This window comes from Denticeps clupeoides, chromosome 18 (genome assembly GCF_900700375.1).
Source record: "Denticeps clupeoides chromosome 18, fDenClu1.1, whole genome shotgun sequence".
Lineage (NCBI taxonomy): Eukaryota > Metazoa > Chordata > Actinopteri > Clupeiformes > Denticipitidae > Denticeps > Denticeps clupeoides.
In genome coordinates, this window is record NC_041724.1 from 19,315,340 (window position 1) to 19,335,541 (window position 20,202).

Genomic DNA, 20,202 nt, shown 5'->3' on the forward strand with positions numbered 1-20,202 from the left:
CCGTGTTGTTTTGTGGTGGTTTCTCCTGTTTTCTTAAACCAATTCATGTCATGAATAGATTTTCAAATTATGCTTAATGTATAAATCTCCCATGCACAGTTGTAGTTAGTGGAACAGCATGATGAAGAACATGGTGCTGCGCATGTAGCGCGCAGCTTTGACGGCCATGACTCCGCCCCCTGCGCACTGCGTCCGTGTTACGCAACATCAACATGTTTTGGCCTCCGAGGCGGACGCGCCTGGAAGTGAGTTCAGCGTAAGATGAATATGTAGATATATAATAACCAGGGACGACACGCTGCATTTTCATGCCCCACGATGTCCGTGGAGCTGGACGTGTTCGTGGGGAACACCACCATCATGGACCAGGAGGTCTACCAGCTGTGGCTGAGCGGCTACACCGTGGGCGACGCGGTGAAGGTGCGCATGGACGGCGGGGTGCTGGACGGATGCGACGCCAGCGCCGAGGTCCTGCGCAGCGACACCATGGACCAGTTCAGGACCTTCCAGATGTGCGAGCGGCTCCTGCACAACCCGGCCAAGCTGGCCAACCAGCTGCTCTTCCAGATCCCCCCCGACAGGCAGGCCATGCTGATAGACAGGTGAGCAGATCTCCAGACAGACCGTGCTGAGCAGATCTCCAGACAGACCGTGCTGAGCAGATCTCCAGACAGACCGTGCTGAGCAGATCTCCAGACAGACCGTGCTGAGCAGATCTCCAGACAGACCGTGCTGAGCAGATCTCCAGACAGACCGTGCTGAGCAGATCTCCAGGTAGACCATGCTGATAGACAGGAGAGCAGATCTCCAGACAGACCGTGCTGAGCAGATCTCCAGGTAGACCATGCTGATAGACAGGTGAGCAGATCTCCAGACAGACCATGCTGATAGACAGGTGAGCAGATCTCCAGGTAGACCATGCTGATAGACAGGTGAGCAGATCTCCAGACAGACCGTGCTGAGCATATCTCCAGACAGACCGTGCTGAGCAGATCTCCAGACAGACCGTGCTGAGCAGATCTCCAGACAGACCGTGCTGAGCAGATCTCCAGACAGACCGTGCTGAGCAGATCTCCAGACAGACCGTGCTGAGCAGATCTCCAGGTAGACCATGCTGATAGACAGGAGAGCAGATCTCCAGACAGACCGTGCTGAGCAGATCTCCAGGTAGACCATGCTGATAGACAGGTGAGCAGATCTCCAGACAGACCATGCTGATAGACAGGTGAGCAGATCTCCAGGTAGACCATGCTGATAGACAGGTGAGCAGATCTCCAGACAGACCGTGCTGAGCACATCTCCAGGTAGACCGTGCTGAGCACATCTCCAGGTAGACCGTGCTGAGCAGATCTCCAGGTAGACCATGCTGATAGACAGGTGAGCAGATCTCCAGGTAGACCATGCTGATAGACAGGTGAGCAGATCTCCAGACAGACCGTGCTGAGCACATCTCCAGGTAGACCGTGCTGAGCACATCTCCAGGTAGACCGTGCTGAGCACATCTCCAGGTAGACCGTGCTGAGCACATCTCCAGGTAGACCGTGCTGATAGACTGGAGAGGGGACACGTCTATCTTGTTGTTACTGTAAATAAGAGCAGATCTCCAGGCAGGCCATCACTTATGGTCGTCTTCTGGCCGGAAGGTACTACGCTTTCGATGATGCGTTTGTGAGAGAGGTCCTGGGGAAAAAACTGTCCAAAGGAACCAAAAAAGACCTGGATGATGTCAGTTCGAAGACCGGCATCTTGCTGAAAAGCTGCAGGCGGCAGGTGAGTGAGTGTCTGCTGGCCTGCTGCCTTTACCTGAGACCATGATGAGACATGTCCCATCTCTCCTGCAGTTTGACAATTTCAAACGGGTTTTCAAAGTGGTGGAGGAGCTGAAAGGCCCGCTGGTGGAGAACATCCGTCAGCACTTACTGCTCTCGGACCGGCTGGCCAGGTGAGCAGATCTGCTTCCCCATGTGGTGTTTTTCACAGCCACAACTAGTCATTAAAAAAACCTCCAACCCCGACATGCTCACCAGAAGGCCACTATGGGCCGTACGGCATCAAGACCATCCTTTTATTTCTGGAAGTGGGACGTGTGTACACAGTGGTGGGATGTTTGTTGTGACCTGCATCATCTTCATCTTCATCATCATCATTGATGTTACCTTCCTCTTCGTAGGGACTATGCAGCGATCGTATTCTTTGCGAACCATCGCTTTGAGACGGGAAAAAAGAAGCTGCAGTATCTCACCTTCCAGGACTTTGCTTTTTGTGCTGGAGAGCTGATCAGTCACTGGACTGTGGGAGCCATGGGTGAGTTATTCAGCACGACCTCTCAGGACCCTTCACTGTATTATTATTAAGGTTCATGATTTTATGAAGGAATGTGCTGTGCGTTCTTATGCATTCCCCACTAAATATACAGTAGAGGCCAAAAGTGCGGACACACCTTCTCATTCAACGTGTGTTCTTTATCTTCATGACCATTTACGTTGGTAGATTCTCACTGAAGGCATCAAAACTATGAATGAACACATGTGGAGTTATGGACTTAATAAAAAAAGGTGAAATAAGTGAAAACATGTTTTATATTCTAGTTTCTTTGCTCTGATTACTGCTTTGCACACTCTTGGCATTCTCTCGATGAGCTTCAAGAGGTCGTCACCTGAAATGCTTCTCCAACAGTCTTGAAGGAGTTCCCAGAGGATTTTAGCACTAGTTGGTCCAGCTCACCCCAAACCATCTGGACTGGGTTCAGGTCCGGTGACTGTGGAGGACAGGTCTCCACTTTTTGTTTAGTACAGAACTCCACATGTGTTCATTCGTAGTTTTGATGCCGTCAGAGAGAATCTACCAACATAAATGGTCATGAAGATAAAGAAAATTCGTTGAATGAGAAGGTGTCCAAACCTTTGGTCTGTACTGTATTTTTAAGTATTAATGTCAATTTAGGATCGATGCTGTGCCAGCCGATTGAAAGTGAATGATGGCAACGTTGCTGACAGACCCAGTCCAAAGTCTGGACGTCCCTACTCATTTCTGGGCGCGTGAGGTTATGTAACTCCCCAAATCAGGGAGCTTCTGCTGTGATGGCAGCATTTCACACTCTCGTCCTCTCTCCTCCACCTTAAGTTAGACGGCGGCGGCGGTTTCCAACCGTCCTGAAGGTTTATACTGAACACTCTTCTCATTTACTCATGTTAATGAGCATCTCATTAAGCGGCTGACGATGATGACAAGAGTGACCAAAGCAGCCGTGAAGAGGAAAAATCTGATCCATCAAACTTCACCTTCTCCTTAAACACCAGTACATGTACAGTAGTAAATCTGCTTCTTTTTTAGTCTCCGTAACCACCACGGAGTCGGGGCGTCCAGACTTTACTGGTATGATGGGGGTTGCAGCGGGTTATTATGGAAATGTAAGTATTGTTGTAGTGATGTTTCTCAGATAATCAGCTGGAAGACATGGACGTGGATCTAGATAAAGAGTTCCTCCAGGATCTGAAAGAGCTGAAAGTATTAATCACGGATAAGGACCTGTTGGACCAGCACAAAAGGTGCGAACCGGATTCTGGGCTTTTCTGCTTCAGTCCTTATCTCCTTTTACATTTCATTACTAACACACTTCTGTCTGCAGTCTGGTCTGCACCGCCCTCCGAAGTAAGACGAAGGTCTTCGCTGAGATGGAGGCCAGTTTTAAGGTGCGTCTGACTGCTTTCAACATGTATGTACCAGACGGAATCTAACATGAACCTCCTCTGATTCCCACAGAATCTGTCCAGAGGCCTTATAAACATAGCTGCCAAACTGACCAACACTAAAGACGTCCGAGACCTTTTCATCGATTTAGTGGAAAAGGTAGGTTTCACCGTGCGTACTGTACGTACTGTACACTGTACGATCTGCCACCAATTAAAAGTCTGCTCTTCCTCACCAGTTTATTGAACCCTGTCGGTCGGACCGGTGGGTGACCATTGATGTGAACCTTTACCTCACCCACTACATCAACTCGGCACACATACTCGACACTTTCAAGTACGTTTAACGTGGTAAACTAGTCCGGTAATCAGTTCAGGAAGGACAATGAATTAAACAGCAGAATCTAAAATAGCGAGAAACTTTTCTAATATGCGATTATTGAAAAATGAATTTATACCAAAACAATTAGAATTCTTTTGGGGCAGTGGTGGCTTAGCGGTTAAGGTAGGTTCCCCGCAATCATGTTGCCGGTTCGAATCCCGATCCGCCACTGAGGTGCCACTCAGTAAAGCACTGTCCCCACACGTTGCTCTGTCATGGCTGCCAACTGTCACCAAGGGTGATGGTTAAAAGCAGTGTTTCACAATGACAATCACTTTTTCTCCACTTTCTTGCCTGGTTGGTACATTGTTGGGTTACAGCTAGAATCTATGCTTCTTGTGGCTGCCATTGTACAGTGAAAATACACTCATAAACGTAGAAATAATGATCATTTCCGATGGTGTTATAGTACTGGTATGATGTTGAATTGCGTATGGAAATGCCCATAGAGTGAATCTGGAAAGAATTTAGTCTTTTTCTTTGGTCATAATGGGGTATTGTGTGTAGGAGTTTGATAAAAACAGAATTATATGATGATATTTTTATATCACTGCATCATTTTATATGGTCCAGGCGCTCTGGAATGCAGCTACACAACGTTTATCCTCATATAATGACATGATTATCAGGTTGATCCATGTTTTCTATACCCAACTTACCTTTCTTTTATTCATTCCTTCTTTCTTTAGGCACCAGGCTGTGTGGAACAGGTACATGAAAGTCATCAAAGAGTGTATCTTAAGAATGTACCACGACTGATCACCATTGTCCTTCTCATCATGTCCACGACTAGTCACATTCTGATCCGGCCAGGACTAAATAAACTCTGAATAAAAGTCCAGCTGCAGTGGTGTCCTCATATCAACTTCTATACACAAAAACCAAACAGAAGAAGATATATTAATTACTGTAAATGTGAGAAAGCGGACACAGTCCGAAGGGGCATTTACTGTCCAGGTTGGAGGACAGACTTCAGCTTCCAGGAAAATCTCCAACTGTGTCTCTAGAGCCACTTCGTTTCTTGTTCTAAAAGAATTAATCTGAAGATAATTCATTTTGGCCTTTTTAATTCTACATACTGATGATTCTGCAACATTTTTCATGTGTTTTGTTAGTATATGGCCTTAAAAGAAAATGATTTAAAATCAAGGAATCTCAGGGATAAATATTAATAATTTTCATAATTCTTCACACAAGAACATAAAATGAATATAAGCAGATATCAGCATATCAATCATATTTACTTAGCTTAAAGGTGCTGTTAAATATATTCAATATTTTAAATATAAAATACAAGTCAATTTACATTTTTTTTTCTCTTAAAATTACAGCACATTTATTACATTACATTTACAATTTTGGGCATATCTAAAGTTTGGAGAAGGCACGATAAAATGTGGAATGTCACAACTGAAATATCTGCATGTTTAAATATTTACTCTGTACTTTTAGCTAAAAAAAAAAAAAGTCCCCCACTGCAAAAAATGTCTAAATTCCCAATTTCCAAGCATATATAGCAAATCAACAAACCACACATTACCTACCATTTGGCCACATGGCTGAAGATTTGAAGCAGCGCTGTGTGTCTTTCTGTCCTCCTGACAGTAATGACAGTGCTACCTGTCGGTGGACGCGTTGGACAACTTCATGCTCCCAAGTTTGTGGGAATAGAGTTCCAACATCCAGGTCCATGAGAGGGTTTTGCGTGAAGGAACTTGACAGGCCTGCACAGTACCTTCTCACCAACATCACAGTATCTGAACTTGTATGCTCTTCTGGAGGAATGGTCAAAAACCCCATAAAGACATGTCTAAACCGCGTGGAAAGTTGTCCCAGAATAGTCAAAGCTGCAAAGGGAGGACCAACTCACTACCTAATAAAGACTGGGATATCATTAAAGTCCATAAGTGTCCCAGTTCTTCTGGCAACACTGAGTCAGATTCATGGATTCAGATTAAAAGCGTTTTTGAAGGGAGAAATCAGTTTGCTTTTGTGTGGGTTTAGGCTTGGTCCACCAAACTGACCCATTGTGTATAGAGAAAGTTCCGGAATTTATTAGCACATGGCAGGGAAATGTGTATTGTGTCCATCATCTTAATTGTGGCTTATTCCCTGGTGGGAATTTGTAGTTGAAGACTTTCTTGCTCTCACACAGTGGAATTCAGCACCTTTCTCGCTGGTTTTGTGGACTTCTCCCAGACTCCAACATGGAGTTAAGCTTTGGAAGGAATATATGTACATTTATTTCCTAAATGGTGAAATAAACTGCTGAGATGTTCTTGAAGTCAGCAACGAGTGTCTTGAGCTTGCAATTGGTTCCTACAATGTTCGTTTATCAGAGAAAATTCCTTAACCCTTTCAAGGGTCTTGCCGCTTATCTATTTTGTAGGATCGGCTGCTATTAACCTGACTTTTAATTATTCAATTGGTGTTAGAAATAGTTCATATGAAAAGCTAAAATAGATTTATCATTTGATCAAGACAGAAAGGTCAAATTTTGGCAAGACAAAAGGTTTGTCAAAACTGTTTAATTAATTAGTGGTGCTGTGAGATCCAAATTTAATATCTTGTATGACTTTCATGAGCTTGAAGGACTGCATCCATGCAGTTTGGCAAGGAATTTATTGATGAAGTCATCAGGAATAGCAAAGAAAGCAGTCTTGCATCCCAGAGTTCATCAATATTCTTGGTTTCGTCTTCCATGCTTCCTCTTTCATCCTACCCCACACATGCTCAATGATGTCTGGTGACATGGCCAATCCTGGAGCATCTTGATCTTCTTCACCTTAAGGAACTTTGATGTGGAGATGGAAGTATGTGATGGAGCATCATCCTGCTGCAGAATTTGGCCTCTTTAATGGTTGGGAATATAAAAGGTAGCTAAGATTTCTTGGTATTTCAGACTATTGATGTTGCCTTCCACCCTGGAGATCTCTCAAACACCCCCATACTGGATGTAACCCCAGACCATGATTTTTCAAACTATTTTCTGGGTGAATCTCGGATCCATGCGGGCTCCAGTAGGTCCCCTGCAATATTTGCGGTGACTGTGGTGAAATTCAACAGAAGATTCATCTGAAAAATCCACCTTCTGCCACTTTTCCAGCATCCATCCTTTTTGCAGGCTGTGGGACTTGGCAAATTGTCTTTTGTTTAGTGCTGGTTTCTGGGCACTGATTCCACCATGGAGGACATTTCCAGAATATGACCAACTGTTCTGGTTGACACAGGGACTTCAGGTGACCGGGTCTCGTGGAGCTCTGCTGCAGTGGAAAATGGGCCTTGGATTTTCCAGCCAACAAACGGTCCTCTCGAGCAGTTGTCTTGCGGGGTCTGACTGACCTGGGCTTGTCAAAAAGGTCTCCAGTCTCCTCAAATCTTATTTTTATCCTCTGTACGTGACACTGAGACACATCAGCAGTGGATCTGGTCTTCATCCTCTTGATAATCAACACTTTAGTCTCAGGGTGAATGTTAGGCATGTTTTCAGAGGTCTAGTTGCAGTTGATGTGAAGGTCTAGTGGGGTTCTGGGGTTCTTTTTATACACACCTGAGACCTAATTGATCCATTATTAGTCACAGATGAAGCTCATATGACAAGGACACAACACTTATGTCTTTGCAAAAGTGGACTCAATGGGCCATTTCTTGATTAGAAATATATTTCAGCAGCACTTGAGGTCAATTTGTACACAAGCGACAAGACTTTTGTCAGGGACTGTAGACCTCAAAAAATTGGAAGACTAGCTACCCAGTCAGAAGTCTACTTTTTGATGTTCTTTAGTGGGACGCCATCCAAGATCATTTCTCCTGCCACTTCAAACTCAAGGACTTTTACTATTTGTACTATTATTCATCTTGATTAATGGGCAGGTTCAACATTTTGAAGCTGTGTGGCGACCATCTTTTTATGACCAGATCTTTTTCCTGATTTCAGCCTCTGGGACGAGCTTTTTAAGATGCTCACAGATATACAGCATGTGACAGTATGTTTCTTGGTGAAAATGGGGATGGTGGCATCCGGTGCGTCGGCAGCCGCCGAAGGGACACGTGCTACTGCTGCTTCCTCCGAAGAGCCGGTCCCAGTCCATCCAACACAGTTCACCACCTCCATCAGCTTCAGTTTCAGGGATATGCTCAACGTTGGATGCAGGGCGTGGCCCCACTCAGGGTGAGGAGGTAACACTCAACTCTTCTTAATCTGCCTCGATTTTACAGATTGTAGCACAAGCGTATTTTATTCTTTTATTTTAAAAGTGGTTGAAGGTATTTTGTGTCTGAATTCAGCTCCTCAGCGTAGCTCCAGCTGTGTGTGTGTGTGTGTGTGTGAGTGGGTTAAATAAAACCAGGTGTGTGTCTGTGTGAGCGTAGGGGGGCATGATGTGTGAATCTATGTGAGCTGTTGTTTCACAGCAAATTGGGACAGATTTGGAATTTTGGAATTTGGGCCACAGACCAGGAATTCACATCCTGGGGGGGCTGGAGGGGGTGGAGGCTGGCGACGCAGGGGACCGGATGGGGGGTGGTGCTGGTGAAAGGGGCCGTCCTTCTCCTCCCTCCCTCCCTTCATACGTCCAGGACTCCAGCTGTCGCACGATCCCACTCTCTCTCCCAGGGCCGAGCAGACAGGAGAAGAAAGAAAAGACTCCTGTAGAGGAGTGTCACCCCCACACACACACACACACACACACACACACACTCTCAAAACGGCTGGAGACGAGACTTGGAGCCCAGTGGTCACAGGAGAACAGAGAAGAATTCTGTACAGACAGTTGACCTGTAAGTAGAACATGTTTCACAATGAATTTATAAGAGAGCGTGTGTGTGTGTGTGTGTGTGTGTAAATGCTGATTGCATTCGCTCTGCATACTTTGGTTTGAAATGATGTACAGTGCACCAAGATGAATGACTTGTAAAAGTAGATCAGAGCAGCGAGGGACAGGGAGGACTGCTAGATCTCCCACGTCACACCACTGCTTCTAAAGCAGAGTCTTCCAGCCAATCAGATGTTTCAACCCTCCTCACTTTTTCTATGTCTTTCATTTCACTTTCTTCTTCCTCCATGGAGTTCAGAAGCATTGCTCAACATTTACTGTATGGACATAATTGCCAATCATAACTGTGCTGACGAAGGTATTGCAAAATTCCCCCAAGCATTTCACAACCAAACACGCTAAACATAAATGAAGAGTGCTGCGCTTTTCAATATGAAGCAGTCACCTTGTGAATCCTGCCAAACGCGCACAGCCTGTTGAAGAGACTAATGTTTCAGGAGGAGAAAGGTCCCATTATAGAGCTCCCCTTCCCTCACAAACAGCACAGGTCCACCGTGCCCGGACAGTCCGCCTGTACACACCAGCTACTTCCCGTCCAGACGCATACACAGTCCTGCTTGGGAAGAGTCATGGTGCATTTTTAGGTGCTGGACTTTTTTCCGCTTGCACGGGGCTTTCCGAGGAGAGCAGGACTATTGGGAAATCCACGGCGATGGCTGGCGTGGCTGAAACCATGACGCCCACATGCTTTCCACCAGCATTCCATGCCCACGACCCCAACAGTGGGGGCAGCTCTATCAGGGTGATACTGCATCCTGTCCCGCCACTGGCCTGGTTCCTTTTCTTTTTAGGGGAGGATGTGGGTAACCCTGCTTGTGACTGTTCTGTCAGTGTGTGTGTGTGTGTGTGTGTGTGTGTGTACATGGCTTCTTGAAAGTGATGTGATTGTGAAACACTGCAGCACAGCACACAGTGACATGGTGAAATGTGTCATCTGCATTTAACCTGCCCGGGGAGCAGTGTGCTTTATTGAGTGGGCAACCTTCTGATTACGGGCCTGCTTCCTTAACCGCTAGGCCACCACTGCCCAGTGAGATTGCACTATACCCAATGGAGTCCAATGTCCCTGCCATGAGGAACATGCCCATGTTCTAATTATCTGCTTGGTGTCTGTCGCGTAAGCACCATTGTGCCTTGGAACAGGACCACGTTCATTTTCACGTGGATGCTGATGTAACACCAGCGAGTGTGAATGTGTGGAGTTGCGCGTTGCCCCGTGGCTTGGTGTTTGTCACATTGCCAGTGTTTGCATGGTTGGAGTGAGGACACCAGAGAGCTCTGATCTGGACAGGCCAAAATTAGAAACCTTTTTCTATCGTTTGGTTCTTTTTCGTGCTTTCTCTGTATGAGAGCCACTGAGAAGGATTATGATCTCATGCAGCTTAACATGATATTTTTCAGGATGTAAAGTGGTAATGGAAAGTATTCCGACCCCCTTAAATTACTTCCCTCATCAATGTACACACAGCACCCCATACTGACAGAAAAACACATAATTGTCGACATTTTTCAGATTTATTAACAAAGAAAAACTGAAATATCACATGGTTCAATTCAGACTTTTTGCTGTGACACTTATATATTTAACTTGAATTTCTTCTGATCATCCTTGAGATGGTTCTACACCTTCATTTGAGTCCAGCTAGGTTTGATTCTACTGACTGGACTTGATGATAAAGCCACACCCCTGTCTATATAAGACCTTACAGCTCACACTGCAGGTCAGAGTAAACGGATCCATGAGGTCAAAGGAACTGCCTGAAGAGCTCAGAGACAGAATTGTGGCACAGATCTGGCCATGGTTCCAGAAACCATGTGCTAAAGAGCACAGGGGCCCGAGAACACAGGGGCCTCCATAATCCTTAAATGGTAGACGTTTGAAACGACCAGAACCCTTCCTAGAGCTGGCCGTCCAGCCAAACTGAGCCTTGGTGAGAGAGGTAAAGAACCCAAAGATCACTGTGGCTGAGCTCCAGACATGCAGTCAGGAGATGGGAGAACCATCACTGCAGCCCTCCACCAGTCTGCCATTATGGCCAGACAGAAGCCTCTCCTAGCATGGACTTTGCCAAAAAACACCTGAAGGACCGCAAGATGGTGAGAAATAAGATTCTCTGGTCTGACTTCTTGGCCTTAATTCTAAGTGGTATGTGTGGGGAAACCAGGCACTGCTCATCAGCTGTCCAGTACAGTTCCAACAGTAAAGCATGGCGGTGGCAGCATCATGCTGTGGGGTGTATTGCAGCTGCAGGGACAGGATGACTGGTTGCAATCAAGTGATGAAAGCAGCCAATTACAGCCATTTCCTCGACTAAAACCTTCTCCAGAGTGTTCAGGACATCAGACTGGGCTGAAGGTTTACCTTCCGACAAGACAATGACCCTGAGCACACAGCTAAAATTATGAGTGGCTTCACAACAACTCTGTGACTGTTCTTGAATGGCCCAGCCAGAGCCCTGACTTAAACCCAATTGAGCATCTTGAGAGACCTAAAATTTTTATATATACCTCAAAATCAGAAATGCAGTAGTCAAGCAGACAGGCTATATCTGGTGCTGAGGTGCTGCCTGATGGGGCACAATAAATAATACCTTTTTAGTACCTTTGTCTGAGTATCAAGGAACACATAAGCAGTGGGCCGGCCGTACTCTGCCCCGTGCCAGTTGCAACTCATTTTGCCTGATATTTGGACCGTGCTGCCACTGTCAAACATGCACATTGATCTTAACTGTGAAGTAAAACGGATTCTGTTCAACTTATGACCTTCTTTCAGAACAGTAATGCTGTGGATACAGTAACAGTAATAATATGGATTGGTGGCCATATTGGGGATGACAATCAGAATTAGGTGATAAAGCAACATCTTTCAGATCTCTTAAGATGCCTCATTTGCATTGGTAGTCCAGCACACTTTTGAAGGACTACTTGTGAACAGTGTGATTGGTAGAGTCACCATTATCTTAATGTGATATTTATACTGTATAACAGCATTAGGTTGAAGTTTAGTCTAGTATTTGAGTCCAGCTGTCATTTTAGTCTTTATTAGTCTTAGTCACCTCCAGACTCATTTTAGTCTAATCAAGTCAACATTTTAGTCGAGTTTTAATGCAATTCTATTTAAGCCAGTCAGTATAGTATAAGTACAAATACTTTTTATCTTGTGATCCATATTTAGTCTCCTTTTTAATTCGTCAACAATTGTACATGCTATAAATAGTTGTAGTTATCATCACATGACCAGAATTTACATCTCGTCTTATATCATATTCATCACGTCAAAAATTTTCTTTGATGAAGATATTTCGTCATAAATTTATTTGATGGAAACAACACTAGACTTTAGGTCACAGTTCAATGGTAGACTTTGTGGTCTGCATCACTGTAGTGGAAGTTATTAGTTGTCACATGTGATATTACAGAACAGCACCCAGTGAAATGTGGTATCTGCATATAACCCTTGGCACCCATTACAGGCACCTGGGGAGCAGTGTGTGGGGATGGTACTTTGATCAAGGGGACCTCAGTGGAACCTTAGCAGTCCGGGATTTGAACCGGCAGCCTTTCAGTTACGAGCCTATTTCCTTATCTGCTAGGCCAACCACTTTTCAGACTTTCTGCTGGGTCTGCTGGGAATGTCCCTCGTCAGGACAAGCTTTAACTCCCCCATCCCACATCCATCTTGGGGGTAGTAATAGACATTGAGTCTGTCGTGGTGGAAAATGACTTCTGGATGACTTCAAAGAGACTTTGGTCTAGCATATGGAAAGTAATGCACGGTTAAAAAAATCTATAGTGGGGATGATACACTGCTGAACTCAACTCGGGATGTTGTGGGTCGGAGGGGCAGGTACTTCAAAGACCTTCTCAATCTCATCAACATGCCTTCCAATGAGGAAGCAGAGACTATGCAACATTGTATGGACTTCAGCAACAGTGCCTCTGGATTGGCGGTCCCCTTCTTTAAGAAGGGGGACCAGAGGGTGTGTTCCATTTGTATAGGGGGGTCACACTCTTCAGCTTCCCTGGTCCTGAGAAGGAGGGTCTATTGGATAGGCAAACCTCAGGTTCAGGATGAGCAGTGTGGGACCAGCTGGTCCGCCAACAGTGGACCAACTATACATGCTGTGCTGGCCGGAGCCACGCGAGGTACAGTTGTTACGATTTATTGATTTATTAATGAATTTATGTTTTCGTGTGAGTGGGAGCAGCATGGCTGAGGGTGGGCCAAATTTCTTTCTGTCTGTTTTTGGTGGACTGGGTGACGTCCCATCCTGAGCCGACATTGGGAGAACCCAAGATGAACGGGGGAGGGATTTCCTTGTATGTGTATAGAAAGGGTTTATGTGTTTGGGGGGGTGGTACTACCCAGTTGTGTTACGTGTTTGATGTAAATGTTTGTGAGGAGACGAGAGGGAGTCGGAACCCTTAGTTCTTTGACAAATAATTTTCTTTGCTTTTTTAAAACTTTTTTGCAGTAAAGACCCCTTTTGCATCCTTCTTCCCTCAGGCTGCTCAGTCCCTTACAACTCTTAGCAAGGTCCTGGAGGGTGCAGGGCCCAACCAGTCTACATGTGCTTTCTAGGCGCAGTTAGTGTATTGAGAGGATCCAGTGTGGTGGGTCAAAGTTTGGGTCACTGCTTACCTTGAGAGGTTTTTGCCCCATCGAAAGGAGACCCCAGAGAAGACCCAGAACATCTGTCAACTGGCCTGGGAATGCCTTGAGATCTCCCTGAAGGATCTGGAACAGGTGGCTGGGGAGAGGGAAGGCTGGGCATCCCTGCTTGGAGGGAGGGATGGTTAGATGGGTGGTTTCCATATATAGTTCTAGACCTTCTGAAAGCACATCAACCAAGTTTCAAAATTGAGCAGCGTTTTCTATGTCTTCCATTGTCCTATGTTTGACTGCTAGGCCTTTTTTGTGCGTCTGCCAGATTATATTATAATTTCTCCTCAACTCTTTCAGGAGGTGAGAACTTTACTAGTTTTTACTCAGACTGTAATCTACTGTTGATTCCATTTATTTGCTAAGTTGAATAATTGAGGAAAGTTTCTTTTGTTCTTCCAGGAAGTTAACATGCCTCTCCATGTCTCTCCCCTTTGTAGATCCCAGGCCTGCTGATAGTCCAGCGGACAGCAAATCGCTCTTTACCTTTGTGTGTGGTGTGTGTGTGTGTGTGTCTATGTGTGTTTGTGTGTATATACCACTTAGAAAGTGAAGTGATTGTCACTCCCTCATTAAACGTGTCAGTGTGTGAGCATGGGCCCGGAGTGTGTGTCCCTCCTGTGTGTGTGTGTCTTGCTCCTTTTCCCCTCTGCAATTTCACGGCCGCCCTCAGAAAGTGACACTTACACGGTATGGTTTCCCTGTCTCTCTCTCTGTCTCCTTGTCTGTCTGTCTCTCCCTAGTCTTTCCTAACCCCGCCCTTTTCATCAATTTCTTTGATTCGCTGCATTTGAATGTATTTCAGGATCTTATAACTCATATTCTAAAACAGCTCAGTAATTTCCTTTCTGAAGAGCTCTGACCACAGTATCCTTCCCACCACAGGAATGCACAGATGGATATCAGTGGGACCCACAGACCCAGCACTGCAAAGGTGTGTTCATCAAGCCACTCCCTCCTGTGTCACCATATCGTCACTCTGACCTTCCCTCTGTCTTGCTGCCTCTCCCCTACAGACATAAACGAGTGTGAGACTATCCCTGAGGCGTGTAAAGGGGAAATGAAGTGCTTCAATCACTACGGAGGGTACCTGTGCCTCCCACGTTCCGCGTCTGTCATCCCTGCCCCCGAACCTCCCGGCCAACCCGACCCTGAACCCTACAACCCCTGCCCAATCGGCTTCGAGTCCAGTGGAGACAGCTGTGTGGGTGAGGAACTGGGAGAGTATGAGAGTATGATGGTGGACAGGTGACGCTGTGGGTGTGTCTGTGTCTGGACTAACCAGCCCACTCTGGTGTATGTACCATATTTTAAAATAACTGTAGATTCCAAGGTCTTCTATATGTAAGTATAATCAATTAGAAGTGATTTTAGGTATTTAGTAACCGTCACCCTGAGCTGAGAGGAGATGGGAAACTGTTGAAACACCAATGCCACTTTCTACAGTCACATTTTATGGCCAGATTGAGTTGTTTGGGCACAGTGACAGGAGGTATGAAGGTGAATTTTTGAGACCCACAAACACCAAGTCAACTGTCAAAGTGGTGATGGACTACCTCCAAATCTTTCAAAATCACCTCAAATCAAAAGACCCAATTGGGAGGCTAACATTGAGCTGAACACAATCATTTCGAAATTTTGTGGGGTTTGGTTAAAAGTCGGGTCTAATTTTACATGAACTTCTGCCAACACAAACAATATATCATTTCATAATATGAGGAGAAATCATCGAAAGACAAAAATTACATTTGGTTTCCTGACCTGTATGCATGCTGTACGCAGATATCGACGAGTGCGAGAAGGACAAGCACGACTGCCAGCCCAGCCAGCAGTGCTTCAACATGCAGGGCACCTTCAGCTGCCAGTGCCCAGACGGATACCGCAAAGTGGGAACTGAATGTGTTGGTGAGTATGAATTCTTGAATGAATGATTTCAACATGGTTCTTTAAGACATTAGAATGCGCCGTTAGACGTTAGCCGCTAGACGTAAGCCACTTGACGTAAGCCGCTAGACGCTAGCCGCTAGAGTAAGCCGTTAGACGTTAGCCGCTAGCCGCTAGAGTAAGCCGTTAGACATTAGCCGCTAGACGTAAGCCGCTAGACGTAAGCCGTTAGACGTTAGCCGCTAGATGTAAGCCGCTTGACGTAAGCCGCTAGACGTTAGCCGCTAGACGTAAGCCGTTAGACGTTAGCCGCTAGCCGCTAGATGTAAGCCGCTTGACGTAAGCCGCTAGACGTTAGCCGCTAGACGTAAGCCGCTAGACGTTAGCCGCTAGACGTAAGCCGCTAGACGTAAGCCGCTAGACGTAAGCCGCTAGACGTTAGCCGGTAGACGTAAGTCGGTAGACGTAAGCCGCTAGACGTTAGCCGCTAGACGTTAGCCGCTAGACGTAAGTCGGTAGACGTAAGCCGCTAGACGTAAGCCGCTAGACGTTAGCCGCTAGACGTTAGCCGTTAGACGTTAGCCGCTAGACGTAAGCCGCTAGACGTAAGCCGCTAGACGTTAGCCGCTAGACGTAAGCCGCTAGACGTAAGCCGCTAGACGTTAGCCGCTAGACGTAAGTCGGTAGACGTAAGCCGCTAGACGTAAGCCGCTTGACGTAAGCCGCTAGCCGCTACACGCTAGCCGCTAGACGTTAGCCGCTAGAGTAAGCCGTTAGACGTTAGCCGCTAGAGTAAGCCGTTAGACGTTAGCCGCTAGACGTTAGCCGCTAGACGTAAGCCGCTAGACGTTAGCCGCTAGACGTTAGCCGCTAGACGTAAGCCGTTAGACGTTAGCCGCTAGACGTAAGCCGCTAGACGTTAGCCGCTAGACGTTAGCCGCTAGACGTAAGCCGCTAGACGTTAGCCGTTAGACGTTAGCCGCTAGACGTAAGCCGCTAGACGTTAGCCGCTAGACGTAAGTCGGTAGCGTAATTAACCAGTCAAGCCTCTTGTCTATTTGCTCATTTAAATGTGGCAGGGTTGTTTATTTTATATCAGTACAAGTAATTCGATTTCTGCCTTTCTGTAGACATTGATGAGTGCAGGTACCGGTACTGCCAGCACCGCTGTGTTAATGTCCCCGGATCCTTCTCCTGCCAGTGTGAGCCTGGCTTCCAGCTCGCTGGGAACAACCGCTCCTGCATCGGTGACGTCCCTGTCCATACATACACACGTACATGGACATTTCTGGCCATGGTGAAATTTAATTGGACGAAATTTAATTGATCTAGATGTGGATGAGTGCAGAATGGGCGTCCCTTGTCAACATCGATGTTACAACACATATGGGACCTTCCTGTGCCGCTGTGACCAGGGGTACGAGCTGGACCCTGACAGCTTCAGATGTCACGGTACGGTACTGCACACCCAGGTCCGGTGGTCGCTGCATCAGGTGAAACCCGGTTTCTGTCTTCAGACATCGATGAATGCAGCTACTCCAGCTACCTGTGCCAGTACCGGTGTGTGAACCAGCCAGGGAAGTTCGCCTGTTCCTGCCCAGAGGGCTACCAACTCCTGGGGACACGTCTCTGCCAAGGTCCTTCTTACAGAAAATACGACACACCCCAACGTCCCTTGGCATCTGTAATAAAATGTCTGCTCCTGTCCAACAGATATTAATGAATGCGAAACAGGAAGTCATGAGTGTGCCGACGGGCAGACGTGCGTGAACGTCCACGGAGATTACCAGTGCGTGCAGGACAACCGCTGCCAAGATCCCTACGTGCATCTGTCCAACAAGTGAGTTCTTTACACCAGCAGCTCACCGTCCCACTGCAACTGGATAATAAAGTATATTTTCCCAATCACAAGACATCAGAAATGTCTTCTAGCTGATTATACATCCATATTTCCCACCTGCATGTGCAAACAGCAGACAGTGCATATGATGACATTATAAAAAAGTTTCCTTTCCAAGGACCAGACATGAAATTCACGTAAAACCCTGAGGAGACATGCAGGTTCATTTTTCCACCAAGCTGAAGTGCCGACGGGAGACTCTAAAGTTAGAAATTGCCCTTCTTTCAGTCGGTGTGTCTGTCCAAGCTCGAAACCCGCCTGTCAGGATCTGCCGTACTCCATCGTCCACCGCTACATGAGCGTGACCTCAGAGCGCTCCGTCCCTGCCGACATATTCCAGATCCAGGCCACCAGCGTTTACCCCGGGGCCTACAACACCTTCCACATCCGCTCTGGAGATGACGATGGAGATTTCTACATCCGAGTAAGAGCCGCATGTACCGCGTTGGACGCAATTAGTGAGTTGCATGCAACACCAGAGTTCAGAAATGACCGGCGGAGCAGGTGCATCCTGGGTCCATGGCGTCCACCTGCTCAACCTCACGAGTGGTAAACCTGTCTCCTTTCTCTTCCTTCAGCAAATCAATAACATCAGCGCCATGGTGGTTCTGGCCCGTGCAGTGACTGGACCCAGAGAATATGAGCTGGACCTGGAGATGGTGTCAGTCAATCCACTTGTCAGCTACCAAACGAGATCTGTCCTGCGCCTGTCCATTCACGTGGGTCCTCACGCCTTCTGAGAGACAGACAGGCAGAGAGAGAGAGAAAGGGGAATGAAGTGGGTGGAGAAAGGGTGAGTTCAACAAGTTTACATCATTTCCAGGAGCTCATCCTAGGCCTTCAGTCACCTGACATCAGCAAATCTCAATTCCTTAAGGATGTGAAATGGGACAATAAAAATATCCACACATCTTCACACATGCTGTGATCATGGGCTGCTGGTGCTCAGCAGGCCCGTGGCTCGTGCCTTTACCAATCACGTCTCTAAATGATAAATCTAGGTTTTTTTTGTCCGGTTTTGAGACTTTGGTGGCAGATGTTAAAAGAAGTTGCCATGTTATTCTGCACAATGAGAATGAGAAATATGAACCATAATTCAGTTTTTTTTTTTTACTTCCATTACAAAGAGGACTGACAAGGTCCAGAACCTTTACCTTCAGAAAGCAGGCAGCAAATGACCAAAGGTGCATTTAACTTGTTTAGACCTCATGAATAGAAAACTTGTAAAACACAAGGGTGCAACTCTGAATGCTTTCCTTTATATCCGAATAGAAAGCACCTCCAACACTAACTGCACCACATCTGGACTGAAAGTATTTTTTATTCCCTTCTTAATTATTGTTTTTCTGTATTATTTGCAAAAGTTGTCTTTATGTGTCCTGGAAATAATTCTGAAATAAATTCAGTACACCAGATGTGTACTTTCTCATTTTACCGCTTTTTCTGTCAGTCCTTCATTCAGTCTCGTTTCCTCTTTTTATCACACAGACTTAGTTGTATTGCTGTAAAAGAAATTATGTAAATACAATATTATTTATTAAAAATAGACAAGTTTATTAAGATGAGAACTAGAGAGGGAGATATAAATGTGGTGGTAAGGGTGGTAGTAGCCTAGTGGGTAACACACTCGCCTATGAACCAGAAGACCCAGGTTCAAATCCCACTTACTACCATCGTGTCCCTGACCAAGACACTTAACCCTGAGTGTCTCCAGGTGGGGACTGTCCCTGTAACTACTGATTGTAGGTTGCTCTGGATAAGGGCGCCTGGTAAATGCCGTAAATGTAAATGTGAAAACTCACCATGATCAGAGCTCTAAATCCCCCACATTCCTTTTTGCTGTTGCTCCTGAAATGCTTCTCTGGTCCTCATCCCACTATGTGGTGGTGGCATAAACTGGAAAACACAACGACTGAGATGGTCTGCAAAATGTCCCTGTACTGACCATCGAAGTTACACCTCGATCTGAAGGAAGTAAAATATGCTGGTATTGCATTAGACATATACGGTTTGTGTTTGCTGTTCGCTGCAGTTCATCTCAGCAGGTGTCAGGCCGGAGTAGAGGCACGAGGAACAACATAGATTTGCACCCAGGGCAGAGCAGAGGTGTCTGGACGTTATAGAAGGTTACAGGACGTGATCTGTTGCTTTCCGGAGTACATCTGCAACGTCCGGTTCATGTTAATCTCTACAAGATCTGACTATACTGTATTGTCATTATTCTTTATACAATAAACACGACAGCGCGAGTGAATAAATGAGAGGAGTGATGAAATGAGACATGAATCGTGGTCACCAGCAGGGAGGACTCGGTGCAGAAGCCCCAGTCCACCACATGGGGGCAGTGGGAAGCTGGGCAGCGACTACTGCTGGTTTTGTGACCTAATTGAGCAGTGAACCCGACTTTTCCTGCCCTGCTGTGTGACAGAGCGAGAGGATGAAGGGACACCGACCATGACACAGTGGCTAAGCGGGATAGGAGAGAACGAGGAGAGCGTGTGGGCATGCCATGCAGGAGGCGTAGTTCAGCCAACACACGCCGCTGCACGAGTCTGAACACGGTCAGGAAGGGATGGAAGCAGGCGCCTGAAGGTCGTAACCGGTGTGTGGTCCACTTCACTTTTCAGGCTGATTACATTTCTACATACTGTAACTATGTTTTCTCATGTAGATGACTGGGAAATGGTCACTTCTCCTGTCTAAACCCACAAAATACCAAAAACAGCAATATCAATATCACCAGTTACGTCACAACAGGACGGCTTCAGAAAAGGACGAGTATTTGTGGCGGTATGACAGGAAATAGAAACAGGAAGCCTTTCTGATTCCTGATATATGTCAAGTCAGAA

General features: G+C 46.2%; 2 protein-coding genes across 4 annotated transcripts; both read left to right on the plus strand.

The window, feature by feature from the left end:
• The first annotated feature begins 104 nt into the window (after positions 1–104).
• fibpa (fibroblast growth factor (acidic) intracellular binding protein a) lies at positions 105–14,071 on the plus strand. Of its 2 annotated transcripts, XM_028959726.1 has the most exons (11): positions 105–602; positions 1,644–1,770; positions 1,842–1,942; positions 2,171–2,304; positions 3,440–3,548; positions 3,629–3,692; positions 3,763–3,849; positions 3,929–4,026; positions 4,761–4,781; positions 8,009–8,242; positions 14,010–14,071. In XM_028959726.1, exons 1-11 carry the CDS (start codon positions 319–321, stop codon positions 14,023–14,025), a joined length of 1,275 nt encoding a protein of 424 aa, XP_028815559.1. In that variant the 5' UTR covers positions 105–318; the 3' UTR covers positions 14,026–14,071. The 2 variants fall into 2 exon arrangements, with proteins under 2 accessions (XP_028815559.1, XP_028815560.1); XM_028959727.1 differs by lacking the exons at positions 8,009–8,242; positions 14,010–14,071 and having other exon boundaries at positions 113–602; positions 4,761–4,912.
• Positions 8,659–18,768, plus strand: efemp2a (EGF containing fibulin extracellular matrix protein 2a). 2 transcript variants are annotated; one of them, XM_028959724.1, is made up of 11 exons: positions 8,659–8,850; positions 14,010–14,259; positions 14,455–14,503; positions 14,586–14,777; positions 15,352–15,474; positions 16,584–16,700; positions 16,786–16,905; positions 16,971–17,090; positions 17,167–17,293; positions 17,582–17,777; positions 17,932–18,768. In XM_028959724.1, the coding sequence occupies exons 2-11, from the start codon at positions 14,164–14,166 to the stop codon at positions 18,091–18,093; spliced, it is 1,302 nt and encodes a 433-aa protein (XP_028815557.1). In that variant the 5' UTR covers positions 8,659–8,850; positions 14,010–14,163; the 3' UTR covers positions 18,094–18,768. The 2 variants fall into 2 exon arrangements, with proteins under 2 accessions (XP_028815557.1, XP_028815558.1); XM_028959725.1 differs by lacking the exon at positions 8,659–8,850 and having other exon boundaries at positions 9,819–14,259.
• The last annotated feature ends 1,434 nt before the right edge of the window (positions 18,769–20,202 follow it).

Bases quoted from the DNA above. Each gene is read 5' to 3' on its own strand.
- efemp2a (XM_028959724.1), top strand. From the start codon at position 14,164: ATGGGCCCGGAGTGTGTGTCCCTCCTGTGTGTGTGTGTCTTGCTCCTT. The intron at 14,504-14,585 runs GTGTGTTCATCA...TCTCCCCTACAG, and splicing joins ACAGACCCAGCACTGCAAAG to ACATAAACGAGTGTGAGACT. The intron at 14,778-15,351 runs GTGAGGAACTGG...TGCTGTACGCAG, and splicing joins CAGTGGAGACAGCTGTGTGG to ATATCGACGAGTGCGAGAAG.
- fibpa (XM_028959726.1), top strand. From the start codon at position 319: ATGTCCGTGGAGCTGGACGTGTTCGTGGGGAACACCACCATCATGGAC. The intron at 1,771-1,841 runs GTGAGTGAGTGT...TCTCTCCTGCAG, and splicing joins TGAAAAGCTGCAGGCGGCAG to TTTGACAATTTCAAACGGGT. The intron at 1,943-2,170 runs GTGAGCAGATCT...TCCTCTTCGTAG, and splicing joins CTCTCGGACCGGCTGGCCAG to GGACTATGCAGCGATCGTAT.